Below are 16,610 nucleotides of genomic sequence, written 5' to 3' on the forward strand. Positions count from 1 at the left end.
CTCCAACCTTCTTTAGTCTTTCCCTATCCTTTTCTGTACATTGCAGCCAAATTGCAACTTGTTCTTCCTTGAATACCCCAACCCTTTCCTGTTTTTATATTATTTACTTCCATGACTCCCCTGGTCTACTTTCTGCTTTTTCCTTCACAATTTGAATGCCTTCTCTTTATTTCCTCTAACGCCATACTTTTTATTTTTTTATATCATACCACATTTTGCCTCATATTTGTATTTATCCACTCGTTTTACTTCCCCAGTGCTCCCTCCCTGGGGGCAGGGATAGGACCTTATTTAGCACTTTTTTTCCTTACAGACCTAAAACACTCTCTTGGACATAATGAAGAAACCATTAGTTAACATGACAAATCAAAGGATTTTTCCATTTACCTGAATGTTATATCTCACACATGGAAAAATACTGCTCTAGAAAAAGACATGAAACTTATGCCAGAAGGAAGCTCGTATTTTCAGAGGCTTTCAATTTGTATAATTAGTTTTTGTTAGGAAAGTTTCCACCACAAAGTTTTCAATGATAAGATTAGATGAAATAGAAATTCTTTGTTTTGCTTTTGAACGGAAACGGCTTAAAAAGTAAACATGTTGAAATTTACAACATACGTTTTCTAGTATGTTACCATTAGGAAAATATGAATTAAGTTCTAAGTTATAGCTTCAACCTCATTTTGATGCCTAAGTGTTATTTTTCTGTTTTCTGTAACTATTGTATATTATTTTGCTTATAAATTGTAATAGGTATTAAAAAAATGACTTGAAATTTTATTGGAGTTTAATCTTATTAAATTAATTCTGAACTATTGCCTGAGAAGATAAAATGTTATTTCTCCTTTTAGATTTAGTGTGGATTATAGGGAAATTTTAAAAAATTCCCCTGTTGGTACAGCTAAAAAATTAAAAGTTAGGAGTCTTGAAAGTTTAGAAACTAATGGCTTTAAATTCTTTTTTTTTTTTCTTCAAAGATTCATTTTATTTATTTAATTTCTCTCCCCCCACTGGCGCCCCGATTGTCTGTTCTCTGTGTCTATTTGCTGCATCTTTTTCTTTGTCCGCTTCTGTTGTTGTCATTGACACAGGAATCTGTGTTTCTTTTTGTTGTGTTATCTTGTGCGTCAGCTCTCCATGTGTGTGGTGCCATTCCTGGGCAGGCTGCACTTTCTGTCACGTGGGGCGCTCTCCTTACGGGGCGCACTCCTTGTACGTGGGGCTCCCCTACGTGGGGACACCCCTACGTGGCATGGCACTCCTTGTTTGCATCAGCACTGCGCATGGGCCAGCTCTACACAGGTCAAGGAGGCCTGGGGTTTGAACTGTGGACCTCTCATGTGGTAGGCGGATGCACTGGGCCAAGTCCCCTTCCCAATGGCTTTAAATTCTAAGTCTTTAATTCAGTAGCATTACATGAACTAGCTAACTGGCTAGCTAAGTTGCTTGTTTTTTTCCCTTTTATTCAAGTAGTATTTATAAGTACTGTCTTAGATAGGAAGGACTCAAGACATAGTCCCTGGCCTGTAGAGTTTTCATTCTCCTGTGACATTGGAATTCATATTTAACATTGTTGAAACACAGTTTATAACAGTGAAGTACATGACACAATTTGATAACTTGAGTCATTGTGAAATACCTTCTCTGGTTTTGCATTGTCAGATTTCATATCTATGTGATGCTGATAAGCTCTGAGTAGATAGATGAAGTTTTATTTTGAAGTAAGTCTGTAGAATTTTGACCTGTAACAAGGTAAGTTGACCAATTAAGCAGGACATCTTAGCATTTTAATTGACAAGCTAAATGAAACTGTTTATTACCCACAGTTCTTTCTGATATTTCTCTTGATAAAAGGACTAAAGAACTGTTGATTCAAGTGGTTTTCCAAAAGTAATTATAGCCAAAACATCTTTCTTTATGTTCATATTTTAAGTATATTCAGTATAAAGAATTGAGGAGGACCCTTACTCATGTATTATAATTTTATATCAAAAGAGTAATTTTATTTGTATTGTTAGCTATTTTGAGCTTGTGTTTAGTTCAAGGGAAAATATTTTTGTTTTGTGACATGATAGCATGTGACAGGTCTCTGAGTATCTAACATTCATAAATACACTCACTACATTTGTTAATAAAAATGTTCTTCAGTGTTCAGCTGTCACTCATACATTATCATACATACAATTAAGCATGGCTTTTATTTGCTATATTCTGTATATTTAAGAACTCTGTTCTGGGAAGCAGATTTGGCTCAACTGATAGAGCATCCGCCTACCATATGGGAGGTCCACGGTTCAAACCCAGGGCCTTCTGACCCGTGTGGTGAGCTGCCCATGCGCAGTGCTGATGCGCACAAGGAGTGCCATGCCACACAGGGATGTCCTCCGTGTAGGGGAGCCCCATGCGCAAGGAGTGTGCCCCCACAAGGAGAGCCACCCCGCGCGAAGATGCAGCCTGCCCAGGAGTGGTCCTGCACACCTGGAGAGCTGATACAGCAAGATGATGCATCAAAAAGAGATACATATTCCCAGTGCCACTGACAAGAATGCAAGTGGACACAGAAGAACACACAGTGAATGGACACAGAGAGCAGACAACAGAGGGGATAAATAAAAAAAAAATCTTTAAAAAAAAAAGAACTATTCTCTGCCAAATTTTGAAAAATTATCTTAATGTAGGAGTTTGTTACTTTTCTGAAACTTAGTCATATTTTTTCTACTATAAGCATATTATCTTAAACTTACTGGATTTCATTTTTCTTTTCTTTGAGTATCTTAAAGGTGTAATGGTATGAAGAGGATAAAAGATGAAAAGTCCCCTAAGTAATACTCTGTCTGATAGTGATTTCCTTTTAGAAATGATACCTTAGGGAAGAGTGACTTAGTAAAGTGACTTTTCAGAGAAAAGTTTTATTTTTAATAGTTCATAATATTCTCTGCTTACTGCCTCAGTATCTGTTTTAGTTTGCCAAAGGGCTGCTGATGAAAAGTGCCAGGAATCTTTTGACCTTTATAAAGGGCATTTATTTGGGATAAGAGCTTAAATCTCCAAGGCCATGAGAAGTTCCAGACTGAGGCACTGTTAGAGGTGCTTTCTCACCAGAGTCAGCTGCCATGTGGCGAAGCAAGGTTGCCACCAGTCTCTGCCCACATTTCAGCCTTCCTCTCCAGGCTCACATTGCCCTTGTGCTGCTCCTTTGGCCAAACCTCTTGGGGCTTCGTGCTTAAGAGATCCTTTAGTCCTCTCTCTCCTGGCATAGGGCTTGTTTGCTTTTGGGCCTCTGGTATCTGCCTCGGCTGTTTCTCTTGCTTCGAGCTTTAAGTTGTCAGGCAAATGGATCCTTTCCCTTCGGGACCTCAGCTGTTTGAGCCTCTTCTTTCTGTCACAGGGCAGGATCAAAAATGGCTGAGCTCTCTTGTCCAGTGTCTAAGTCATTATCCATTTATATCAGACCCAGCAAAGAAGCAGGGACTCAACCTGAGTCCCACTTAGCTGATGTAGTCCAATAAAAATCCCTACAGCAGTCTTATCAATTAATCGAAGATCCTCTAATGAATTTAATAAATCAAAGGGTATCACCCCCAGTGGAAAAGATTAGTTTACATACTTAGTCTTTCTTTTCTGTAGATTCATAAAATAACCTCAAACTGCCACAGTAGCTGTTAAATTTTTAAAGCCCACTCCCCCTTTGTCTCATACATAGAAGATAGAAAATTGTATCTCTTTAAGGCTAACCTATAAATTTCCACCATGATTTCTCATAGATTATATAGTACATGTTTAATTGAATGCTTACAAACCAGTGTTGCAATCTGATATTTTAAGTATACCCTTTAAAAGTAAGCATATGCAAAATTAACATAACCCCTGAGGGCATATGGATATTATGTGCCTCTAGATAGGACATAGCACCTCTGTAGTACTCCAGTAAAGAATGTCTAATTTTAACCATTAAAAAATATCAGAAAACCCAAAAATGAACAGTGTTCTATTAAAAAGAAAAGAGGTGGAACTTGTATTTAAAAGTGTTGCTGCCATAAAAGATAGATAATATAAAAAAATTTCCAGATTCAAGGAGGCTAATGAGACATGACAGTGGAATGTACTACTTCACTCTAGACTGGCTCCAATACCAGAAGGGAGAAATGGTATAAAAGATGTTCTTGGATGAATTGACAAAATTTGGAGTATAGATTGAAGTATTGTTTCAGCATTAAATTTACTACATTCATAACTGCTAAGGTTATGTAAAAGAGTATCCCTACTAGGAAATACATATTGAAGTATTTAGGAGTTAAGGACCAGGATATATTTGACCCATCTTTAAATGGTTTTGATTAGAGAGATTTAAGAAGTGGAAAGAAAAGTTTATCTAGTTTTACTTATTAAGTAATCTGTATTTACTTTTATTTTTCAGGAAAGCAAAATAGATGATCACCATTTTGTTGCAGTAGCTCTTAGGAAACCCGATGGATCTAGACATCAGGATGTAAGATTTTAGGATTTCTCTGACTTTTCTCTAAAAAGCATGCATCACTGTTGATTTTATTCTTTATTGATGGAAACAGTCTTTTGGTTTAAATCAGGTTAGAGTCTTTCATTTTTTTTTAAGATTATAGTACACGTGTTTTTCATTATCAGATCCATAAGGTCATCTGGGATTTGTCAAACTCCTCACCTGCTTCTTCTAATTCAAAGACACGTCATAGTATTCCTATTTTCAATAGAAATTCAAGATAATCTAGTCATCTTAACAGTGATGTATTTCCTAGTGTTTTGGGGCTATGTAGAATATAAAAATACCAAGTTGAAGGTTAGTAGATAATGGGATTACCTCCCACTTTTAAAGTAATCTCTTAGAATCATACCCAAAGTGATAGTGCCAAATATGTGAGAGACCTTGAGTCAAATTGTAACTTTACACTCCCTGTAAATACTTTATGTTTCTCTAGAGCTTTATAGTTTTTGAAATATTTGCAGATGCGTTCACTTCCTTACTTCACTAGGTAGCAGTGGCATTTTTGGGAAGAGGACTAGAGTACAATTCAGAAGGCCTGGGTTCTCAGCCTGAGCCTACCATTTAACTGTTGTGAGATTGGATAAATGGATCTTCTTGAGCCTAAATTTCCCCATCTGTAAAATTTTGATGATAACCTTATCACAGACAGAGTGCTGTGAGACATGAATCATATAAAATAGGTGCTTAACTTTGTCAGTGTACAGTACAATACAAAATCTGAGTGTTACCTTTAAAATGAAATGTGTAGAGTAGAATAGAAGGTCTACACTGGGTTGTGAACAAACGCTTTATCTCAGAGTATAAGATATAGTCTAAATTTAGTGTAATCATTTTCTGTAGAAATGTTGCATCTCTGTAGTTAATAGTTTTATTAGATCTACCTCTATAAGTAATAGTTCTTAAAAGTTTGCCTTGTGGCCCACCTCTGTCAGCATCACCTACCTCCTTGTTCAAATTGCAGATTTTAGTGTCCCATTTAACTCACCTCTTGAATCAAATTTCTTGTGGTGGGTCTCAGGAAATCTACATTTTAAACAAATAACCTTTCGTTATTGTTATGTACAAAGGGTTGAGAACCAGGTTTTCTGTTTGATATTTTCTTTCTGTATGTGCATCACTAAACTAAGAAAATAAAAACAGTATTATAGAAATCTTACTATGTTGTGTTTTAATACTATTAAAATATAGTTTGGTCTTATTTCTTATTTTCATAGTTATAAAATCATAAGATTAACATGCAGTATAACAACGGTGTAATCTATTTTTACCCTTTTAGGCGCCATCTCAAGATGATTCTAAACCAACCCAAAGGCAGTTTACTATTCTGACCTTTAATGATTTAATTTCATCTGCTGTTCCTATGACACCTGAAGATCCTTCATTTTGGGACTGTTTTTGCTTCACAGAAGAAATTCCAATTAGAAATGGTACAAAGTCATGAGATGGTTTCTTAAGTAAGGGAAATGAAAATGTTTGTAATTTCCTATATTCACTGAAAAATAAATGTCTGATAATAGCAAATTTTATTTCACAAAGCAGTGAAAAAAACTTTTCCTATTGAAAAAGCAAATTTCCAGTTCAAAGTAGTTCACTGGAATACATTTACCTCTTGCTTTTCCCCTAAATTTGCATTGAATTGACAGAAGAAATAGAGAAGTGTATCAGAATTATAAAGTAATACATGCTTATTGTTGAAAAAAATGGAAAATGCAAGTGTGCAAAAAGGGACCATTTAAATCCTATCTTTCAGAGATAACTACTCCTAAAACCTTGCTGTATATCCTTCTTGACCTTTTTCTTTTTGCATTTTTTAAACATTTGTTTAAAAAAATGGAAGTATATGGTTTTGTACCTTTTTTTCACTTCACATCTACTGTTCATAAATATAAATAAATATACCTCTGTGGCATAACATTTAGTGACTTTAATGTACTCTCTTGTATGACTATATCCAGTAGGATGCTTTTTGCTAGAGGTAACAATGTCCATATATAATTGACTTCAAGGATGTTTATTATCTTACATAACACACAGCTTAGAGGTGTCATTGTGGACAAGTTTTTTTTTTTTTTCCGGCTATACTATCCTTAGTTTATTGATTTTTGCTTAGGATTGTCCAATTCATGGTCACAGGAGCTGCTGCTATAACATCCAACTTTGCATCCTCATAAAATCATGTCCAAAAGTTAGGAAGGTCCATTTCTCCTCTTACATCTCAGTTTTTATCAGTGAGGAAGATTTTTTTCCAAAAGTCCACAGAAGATTTCCCTTTCCCTTCAGTTTCCCTTGACTCAGATCACAGAAAGCCGGTGTCTAGCATTAGTCTCTGTGTGGGAAGCGGACTCTGCTGGTCAGGAAGAGGATGAGGTGGAGATGGGAGGATGGCATTAAAAGGAAGCCCACTTGTCATAAAGAAAGGTATGCCAGTTTACTCTTTCCTCTGTCTCAGACATTGTGATTTCTGCAGTTTGTTAATCTAAGCAGTGGTGTAATGAATATTGTAGCCACATTTCGAGGTATATGCTTAATTATGTTCTTATGAAACTTTTTAGAAGTGGAATGACTAGTTCAGAGGACTTAAAACATTTTTAGAGCTTTGATATTGTCAAATTGCTCTCCAAAAGACTGTACAGTTTACATTTCCAGTTAGTAGTATGTGAGTGCACCACCTACCTACTCCCTGGTCAATTGTAGGTTTATTTTTTTATTTCATTTTTGCCTATGTAAGTGAAAAATGGTGTCTTTTTTATTTGTATTTCATTACTAATGAGGTTGCTATATCATTGTTAATGGCTGTTTGTATTTCTTTTTTTATGAACTGCTTGTTCATGGTGTTTGCCTGTTTTTGTTTTAGCAAATAGATCTTAATTTAAAATGGGAACATAATATATAAGATGCCAATACCATCATATTGATGACAGAATTTATTATATGGTTGTAGTGCATGTCTGGAGAAGTTAAAGTCTTGTTCTTGTTAAATTTCAAGAAATAAAATAATTTCATTGTTTCTATTACTAAAATTAAAGCCTGTGTGTAAATTGTATAAAATTGGATACTTTGGTTATTAGTAAAAGAAGAATGAATTGGAATGTTTTAAAATTCTTTTATTTTTTATTTTCAGCATGCCCAAATAATCTAGGAATAGTCATAGTAAATAATTTGTCAAGTAGCATTTATAATAGAGAAAGTATTGTTATCCCTAGAATGAATCCATTGGTAATAAGAAAAATCATCTGTCTTGTCATAATAATAAAACTATTAACATTTATTATGGAATTTTATGATCTCTGCATTGTGTTAGATTTGTGTTTTTGTTTTTTCCTAATCACATGTACACATGCACGTAGTTTAAAAAGTTAAGCAGATCTATAAGGTTTTGTTGTTTTCGTCGTTTTATTTTCGTAATGAAAAATCCCACTACTTGGACCTCCCTCCACCATTTCTGATCCCAGGGCAAGCGTGTTCAGCTCTTTTAACTGGTTCTTTTGTTATTTATTAACCATTTCTCTAAATAGTATACCTGTATTGCTTTGATACTTGATTTTTCAGTTTTAATCATTATTTCTTGGATTCTTACTGTACAGCTTAGCTCTTCTCTTATTTCCCAACTATCATACATTCCTTTCTTGTCCCCCACTCCTCCCAACATAATTATATTTTAATTTAGTGTTTATATTACTATATATGTGATAACATTAAGAATATGTTTTTAATATTAAGACTGTGTAACACTGCTCAATGCTGTTCACAGTTGGGTGCTCACAGTTGGTTGGTCTTAACAGACCAAAAGTTGATTCTTTGAAAAGATCAACAAAATTGACAAATCTATAGCTAGATTGATCATGAACGAGAAAAGAGTACAATTTACATTACTACAATCAGCAATGAAATAGGTATTGTGCTTTCAACCTTACAGAAATAAAAGGCATTATATTATAAGAAACTACTACCACTGTATGCCAACAAACTAGATAGCCTAGATGAATTGTACAGATTCCTAGAAAGAGAAAAGATGCCAAAACTGACTCAAGAATTAAATTAAAAATTTGAATGAATTTAAAACAGGTAAAGAGATTGAGTTAATCATCGAAGAACTTCCCACAAAGAAAAGCCCAGGATCAGATGGATTCACTGGTGAATTCAATAATGTTTAAGAATCATTATCACCAATCCTTCACAAGCTTCCAAAAAATACAAGAGGAGGGAATATTTCATAACTTATTTTATGTGATACCAAAAACCATGCAGACATCATAAGAAAACTATAGACCATTATCCCTTATGAATATAAATGCAAAAATACCCAACACAATACTAGCAAACCAAATCCAGCAGCATATAAAAAGGATTAACTTTTGATTAAGTGGGAATTATCCCAGGAATGCAAAATTGGTCTGTATATGAAAATCAATAACCACATGATCATCTTAAATACAGAAAAAGCATTTGACAAAATTCAACACCCTTTCATGATAAAAACTCTCAGCAAACTAGGAATAGATGGAAATTTCCTCAGTCTGGTAAAGGGCATCTACCAAAGAAGAACAGCCATTATCATATTCAATGGTGGAAGACTGAAAGATATCCCCCCTAAGAAAGGGGGAAAGATCTACTCTTGCCATTTCTATTCAGTGTTGTATTGGTGGTTCAAGCCAGGGGGGCAATTAAACAAGAAAAAAGATGGTCAGATGGGAGAGAAAGAAGTGGAGCTATCTCTTTTTTCATAATATGTGACCTTGTATATAATATGCTAAGGAGTTTACTAAAACCCTATTTCAACCAATAAAGGTGTTTGGGAATGTGGTAGGATGCAAAAATCAATTGTGCTTCTATGCACTAGCAATAAACAATCTGAAAATGAAATTAAAACAGTTCCATTTATAATAGTTTCAAAAAGAATACTTAATAAATTTAAGAAGAAAAGGAAGCATTGTACACTTAAAGCTATGAACATTAAAAAAATATTAAGGTAGATTTAAATAAATGTAAAGACATTGTGTCCATGGGTTAGAAGACAACATTAAGTTGGCAATACTTCCAAATTGATAAGCAGTTTAAATGCAGTCCTTATCAAATTCCCAGTTGACTTTTATTGGAGAAATTGACAAGCTGAACTTAAAGTTCATTTGCAAATTCAAGGGGCCAAGAATAGTCAAAACAATCTTGAAATAGGACACTAAATGTGGGGAACTCACCCTTAATGATTTACAAACTTAGTAGAAAGCTAAAGTAGTAGTATTGTACTGGCACATAGAGACAAATGCAATGCAATTGAGAGTCTAAAACGCATATAGTTAGGGGCAATTGATTTTTGACTGGAGAGCCAAGACACAGATACTACTTTATACCTACTGGGATGAATAAAATAAAAAGATGGGCAATAACAAGTGCTGGCAAGGATGTTGAGAATTTGGAGCCCTTATTCATTGCTAGTGAGTACAACCAATTTGAAAAACAATTGGGCAGTTTCTCAAGTGGACTATAAAGTAAGCTTATGACCCAGCATTTCCGCCTCTAGGTAAATACTCAAGAGAACTGATATTAGTCTGCATACAAACTTGTACACCAGTGTTCTTAGCAGCGCTATTCATAATAGCCAAAAAATGGAAACATCTGAAATATTCACATGATAAATGGAGAAATAAAATGTGATATGTCCTTATGTGTTAATGTTCTCCAGGAAAAGAGAGGTGATATACACATACTCATACATAAAATTTCAAGAATTGGCTCACACAGCTGTGGGGATTGGCAAGTCTGAATTCTGTAGGGCAGGATACAAGTTTACAACTCCATGATGATGATGAATTCTCCAGGAGAAGCTGGCTGGCTGATGTAAACAGAAATTCTTTTTGACTGTTGAAATCATCAATTCTCTCTTTTAAGACCTTCAGCTAACTGGATGAGATTTCTGTCATTGATGAAGGCAGTCTCTCTTGCTAACTATAGATGTAATCAACCATAGAACTAATGATTTAAATATTTCTATGAAATATGCTCATAGTAAATATTGGCCTGTGCTTGTTTGAACAAACAACTGGACACCGTAACCTAGCCAAATTGACACATGAAATTAACCATTACATCATACAATGTTATATTCAACCTTAAAAAGGAATAACATATTGATACACACTACAACATGGACATGGATGAACCTTGAAAACTGATGCTAAATGAAAGAAGCCACAGAAAAGGCCACGTACTATATGGTTTCATTTTAAGAAGTGTCCACAAGAGTCAAATCTATCTCTGAAAGTAGATTATAGTTCCTAGGGCTGGTGGGGAGAATGGTTAGTGACTGCTAATAGTACATGTATGGAGTTCTCTTTGGGGTGACAAAAATATTTTGGAAGTGGTGAAGATTGTACAACTTTGAATGTACTCATTTGATACTCTAAAAACCCCTTTAAAAAGTGAATTTGATGTTACGTGAATTATATCTCAATTTTAAAAGTGTGAGAAAAAACAAAAATAAAATGGCAGACTTAAGCTCTAACCTAAAAATAATTACATTAACTGTAAATGGTCTAAATATACCAATTGAAAGTTATTGACAAGTGGGTTGAAAAAGTCCCAATAATAAGCTGTCCACAAGAAACTTCAACTACAACCAAAGCAGGTAAAAGCTTGGAAAAAGATATATCATGCAGATACTCTAATGAAAGCCAGAATGGCTATTTTAGTATTAGAAAAAGTAGATTTCAGAGCAGATAATATTACCAGAGCCAAAAAGATTCATGGTATAATAATAAAGGGGATCAAGTCTACCAAGAAGACAAGACAATCCTAAATGCATGTTCACCAAGAAACAGCTGCAAAATATGTGAAGCAAAAACTAATAAAATGAAAAGAGATAGTCAAGCCTACAATTGTAGGGACCCCAGCACTCCTGTCTTGACAATTGGTAACAAAGTCAATCTTCAGCAAAGATATCAGATAAGACATTGAACTCAACAACACCTTTAACTAACAGAATTTAATTAACATTTCTAGACACCCAACATCAGAACACATTGTCTTCTAGTGCCCACATACTATATACAAGATAGACTATATCCTGAGCCATAAAATAAAACTTAAGAAATTTAAGAGTTGAAATCACAGAGTGTGTTTTCAAAAACAATGGATTCAAATTAGAAATCAAGAACTAAAGTAATAAAGTCTCCAAACACTTACAAAATAAACAATGATCCTAAGTAACCCATAGAGAAAGTCTAAAGGGAAATTTAAAAAAATAGTAATACACTAAATGGAATGAAAAATACATATCAGATGTGCTGAGAAGGAAATTTATAGCAGTGAGGCCTTTGGAAAATAGAAAGTCTCATCAATAATCTAAGCTCCCACCTCAAGATCTTAGATAAGGAAGAGCAAAGTATATCCAAAACAAGCAGAAGGAAGGAGAGAATAAAGATAAGGGCAGAAATTACAAAGTTTGCCTTTTTATTAAGGTGTCAGAATTACACTGAATTCATAATGTCAAGGCAATGATTTATTCTAAAATGAAGAGGGAAAGGTCATTGCTTCTATTATAAGAGTTTAAGAAGTGTGTTGTGAAATGCCAGTGCTTTATTGGTGAAAAAACATAGTTTTGGATGCCAATTATTTATAGTTCTGTATGTGCAGCTGATAAATATTTTAAAAATAGAAATTAAAATATCCTTTATAGGTTTTATATTTTAGAATGACCTTTGCTTTCAAATATATTTGATGTTACTTTGAAAAAACTCAATTCCGTTGGATACCAGTTGTGAAATCCTAAAATTGACAGTAAAATATGTCAACTTTTCATTTTGATGTGTATACAGACATACTATACGCCATCAGTTGGCAATTCCAAACTGCTGTGCTGAACTTGTGGATGTTGATCAAGTGCTATTAATAGTGGTTTTGAATGGCTTCAGGAGATGGGGGTAGAGAGATTGTCCTTTCATAGCCACCTAAACTGTGTATGACAAGTCTGTTTCTTGGTATTCTACTTCTACGTATATATATTTAGCTCCTAAAAATAAAAAGATAGACAAGTTTATACAAATAAATTTAATTTCATTCAAAAAGACACACTGTGAATGAGCTAAAATCTTAGATAATGCATTTGAAATATGACATTAGTTTAGGAATTTAAAATTTGTCCTAGAATAGACCTGAAGATAGTGAAACACTTGGAATGAATGGTAATTGAAACTAAGGAAAAGCCTCAATCTTAAGCCAAAAATCCTTACTGTATCCTAGGAACCCCTCATCTATAAATAAGTACAACAGATTGTTAAGTTGAATGAAAGCATTGTTCATTTAGTAATTCAGAAGAGATAAGCATATTGTCTAGTGAAATCTGGTTTGTATGATTGTTACCAACCTCTCCCTTTTAATGATCAAATAATTAGTTTGAGGTCTCTTATTTTGCAGCAAACAAATTAAAACAATTTTAGAACAGAGCTAGCTTAGAAAATCCAGATCAAGGTAACTTGAACTTTAAGAAAAGATGAGGTGAATAAATACTTTGTTGGCAATCTTCATGCAGATAGGTGTTTCTAAGGTTCAAAAACAATGGCATGTGATTTTTTTTTGGTCAGCAGCCTTGCTGCATCTGCTTTTAAAACAAAACATGGTTTAAATATCAAATACTTAATTTATTGGAATTGCCTTTTGCAAAATTTTCCTCCTTTCAACAGCATGATTAATTTACTAAAAGGGAAAGAAAATGTTTACCTCTCTTTGGACTTTAGTCACATTTGCATTTGGAATTATCACCTAAAATGATAATACTCAAAATAGTACAAGTCAAGATAAATTTACTCTGTCCTTATTCAGTAGAAGAATGTTCCCAAAGTTGTTACACACATTTTACAGGAAAATGAATCTTCTAAGTCCTTTCACTGATGTTATATCCCAGTCTCTTGAATTTCATACTCTTTAGTGTTTGGTGAGAATGTGTGGTGTTTAATCATTTAAAAGCTTAACTAATTTGGAAAGTCAACCAGAACCAAATGCAATCCATCATGCCCAAAGTAATCATGCAGATTTTCCTTCATGAGAAATTGTTGGTTTATTTCAAATGGATTTTCTTTCCTCTTTTCTTTTTAACCAGCCAAGTCATGAAGTAATATTTTCATTCTAACCTCAATGCAAGGCAATGCAAACAAATATATTTCAGAGCACAGACTCCATATGAGGTACCTAAGAAAGTTAAGGATGCTACTTAGATAAAAAGTTTGATGAGGACCTATAAAGGGTTAAGATTTTTCAACCACATTCCTTTAGAAAACCTTTAATTACCAGTTTACTTTTATAGTGAACCAGATTTTCTGGTCATTGGAAGGATTTTCAAGTACCACAAAGCCCATACTTACAGTAACAAACTGTCCATCCTGTTCATACCTGTTAGAATTGTCTTTATGGAAAACCACATTAAATTATGGTTTGCCCTGCTTAGAAAAAAAAAAAAGATTTTTTTTCCTGTAGGGTCAAGCATAAAATAGTGTAGCATCAAGTACAATATCAGAAACTGCTCCTCAACCCCAGAAACCTTTTCATACTTTACCTCTGTACCTGCTCTTCCCAGTTGATTGGTCTTATTTAAATTTACCACTGTTCACCCTAAATGGTCTGGAGAGCTGCCCTGCAAGCATGGCCCATTTCCCTGGTCCGCTAACCGGGAGGTGACTGTTCTTTCCTGACACATCAGCCTCCATCTTTTCTCTTCACTAATGACCTTGCTTTCTATTCCAGAAGGAAAGCATCATCTTTCAGAACAGAACTTCCCGAGCTCCCACTACCACATCTATCCAAACCCTTGCATCTGTACCTAGACATACAGCCTTCCCTCCTGCTCCTGGTGAGAACTGTTCAACTGTCTAAGTCCAGCCCTCCAGCTCCACATTTTACTTCCCTCTCCTCTACGTAGGATGTTACTTGGACAGTTTTTACCTCTTGGGCACATTAATTTCCCTGACTCTGTGGCTTCATTCACCCAAACATACAAACATGTTATTGCTTTCCTGATCTTAAAAAACCTCTTGATCCCATCCTTGCACCCCTCAGATATTGTTCCATTTTTCTGTTCCCATTTTCAGTAAGAACTGGAGATACATTCCTTATCTCTGGTTTTTCTCATCCTATTAACCTAGGGCCCATTCAAATCAGACTTTTCCCCTACTCCACTGTTGAAATTTCTGTTTTCAAGGTCACCAAAGATCTCCTCATTGTTAAGTCCTTTGGGCAATTCTCAGTCCACATCTTACTTGAATAACAGTGCTTTGCTCATTGCAAACTCAGCCTTGATAGACTCTTCACTTGGCTTCCAGGATATCAAATCATTCGTTTACTCCTCTTCCTCATTAATATCCTTTACTATTATCTGTCTCCCCAAAATCTAAATGTTGGTATATCACAGATCTCAGTGGAATTTTCTCTTTCTATATTCACTCGCTTTAAATATATTATACACTGATGATACTGAAATGTATACTTCAGCCCAGATCTCTGCCCTGAACCCCAGGCTCCTATCTTTCTATTTGACATCTTCACTTGGGTCTAACAAGTATCTCAAACATTATATCCAAACTAAATTCTTAAATTCCCTAAAACCTTCTTATTCCACAGCCTTCTTTCTATAGTAAGTCAATTATATATTTTTGGTTGTTTCGGTTAAAAACCTTGGGATTTTCTTGACTCCACTGTATCTCAAATTCTACCCTTCCCTTCCATCTAATCTCTCAACAAATACCATTGACCTTACCTAAATTTTATATCCACATCTGGCTACTTTTTATCACCTCTACACTTGTCCCATAAGTCCAAACTACTGTCATCCTTCATCTAGAATACTGCAGTAGCCTTCTCACTGGTCTCCTTGCTTCTGCCCCTTTAACTCATTTTTTGATACAGAAGCCAGAAATGGTCCAATTTTGTCACTTTTTCACTCTAAATCCTCAGTGGCCTCCCATCTCTCCCACACTAAGAGCCAAAGTCCTTACCATGGCCTGTAAGATCTTAAATTATTTTTCCTCATCCCTGCTACCTCTCTGACCTTACCATCTCCCTCCCTCCCTTTGTCCCACCTATACGGGCCTCCTCACTTTTTCACAAGGAGATTCCCATCTCAGAAATTTTGCACTTCTTTTTCCTTCTACTTGAAAAATTTCCCCCCTGATATGCGAAAGGTTCATCTGTTACCTCTTGGTTCTTATATGGTATCTTGTTAATAAATCCTTCCCGGACTATCCTAATTAAAATTGCGACTTCCTTTCCCCATTTCCCCATTTATTTTTTCCATAGCACTCATCATGATGATGTATTATTTCATTTACTTACATATCTTGTATATTCATCTCCCTAATCCCCCCTATGGTCTGTTTTGGTCATGGCTATAACATGTTGCTTTGAACAAAGCCTCAATATTTGTTAAATGACTGACTACCTTCTTACCTTTTTATTAACACCTCCCTCTGAGATGCCTCGTATGTTTTTTGTTTTATTTTTTAAAAAATTTTATTTATTTATTTCTCTCCCCTACCCTCCTACCCCAGTTGTCCGCTCTCTCTGTCTATTTGCTGCATCTTCTTTGTCCGCTTCTGTTGTTGTCAGTGGCATGGGAATCTGTGTTTTTTATTGTTGTTGTTGTTGCGTCATCTTGTGTCAGCTCTCCTTGTGTGCGGCGCCATTCTTGGGCAGGCTGAACTTTCTTTTGCGCTGGGCAGCTCTCCTTATGGGGAGTACTCCTTGCGCGTGGGACTTCCCCATGCAGGGACACCCCTGCGTGGCAGTGTACTCCTTGAGCGCATCAACGCTGCATGTGGGCCAGCTCCACACGGGTCAAGGAGGCCTGGGGTTTGAACTGCGGACCTCCATGTGGTGGGCAGATGACCTATCTACTGGGCCAAGTCCACTTCCCTGTTTTATTTTTATCTTTTTTAAATTAAAAAAAATTTTTTTTTAATTGTTTGGTTGGTTTAACAAGTCTTTATCTTTCTCCTATAGTACAGTATTCTACCTACCTACCAGAGAGATTTTTCCTCCTAAGAAATCAGCTTCTAGTCATTTTTGGTTCGATACTAGTAATTGCTATCATTTATAGTGTTCATAGTCT

The 16,610-nt window shown here is 35.2% G+C and overlaps 1 protein-coding gene across 1 annotated transcript in view; it reads left to right on the forward strand.

Annotated features, from left to right (window-relative positions):
- Positions 1–7,795, forward strand: part of AASDHPPT (aminoadipate-semialdehyde dehydrogenase-phosphopantetheinyl transferase) — a 34,871-nt gene extending 27,076 nt beyond the window's left edge. The window contains exons 5-6 of the mRNA XM_004453294.4: positions 4,418–4,489; positions 5,796–7,795. Of these exons, the coding sequence (XP_004453351.1) occupies positions 4,418–4,489; positions 5,796–5,960 (237 nt within the window). The 3' untranslated portion in view covers positions 5,961–7,795. The remainder of the gene's footprint in view (positions 1–4,417; positions 4,490–5,795) is intronic.
- The last annotated feature ends 8,815 nt before the right edge of the window (positions 7,796–16,610 follow it).

The sequence above is a fragment of the Dasypus novemcinctus genome, chromosome 27 (assembly GCF_030445035.2).
Source record: "Dasypus novemcinctus isolate mDasNov1 chromosome 27, mDasNov1.1.hap2, whole genome shotgun sequence".
NCBI classification, from domain to species: domain Eukaryota; kingdom Metazoa; phylum Chordata; class Mammalia; order Cingulata; family Dasypodidae; genus Dasypus; species Dasypus novemcinctus.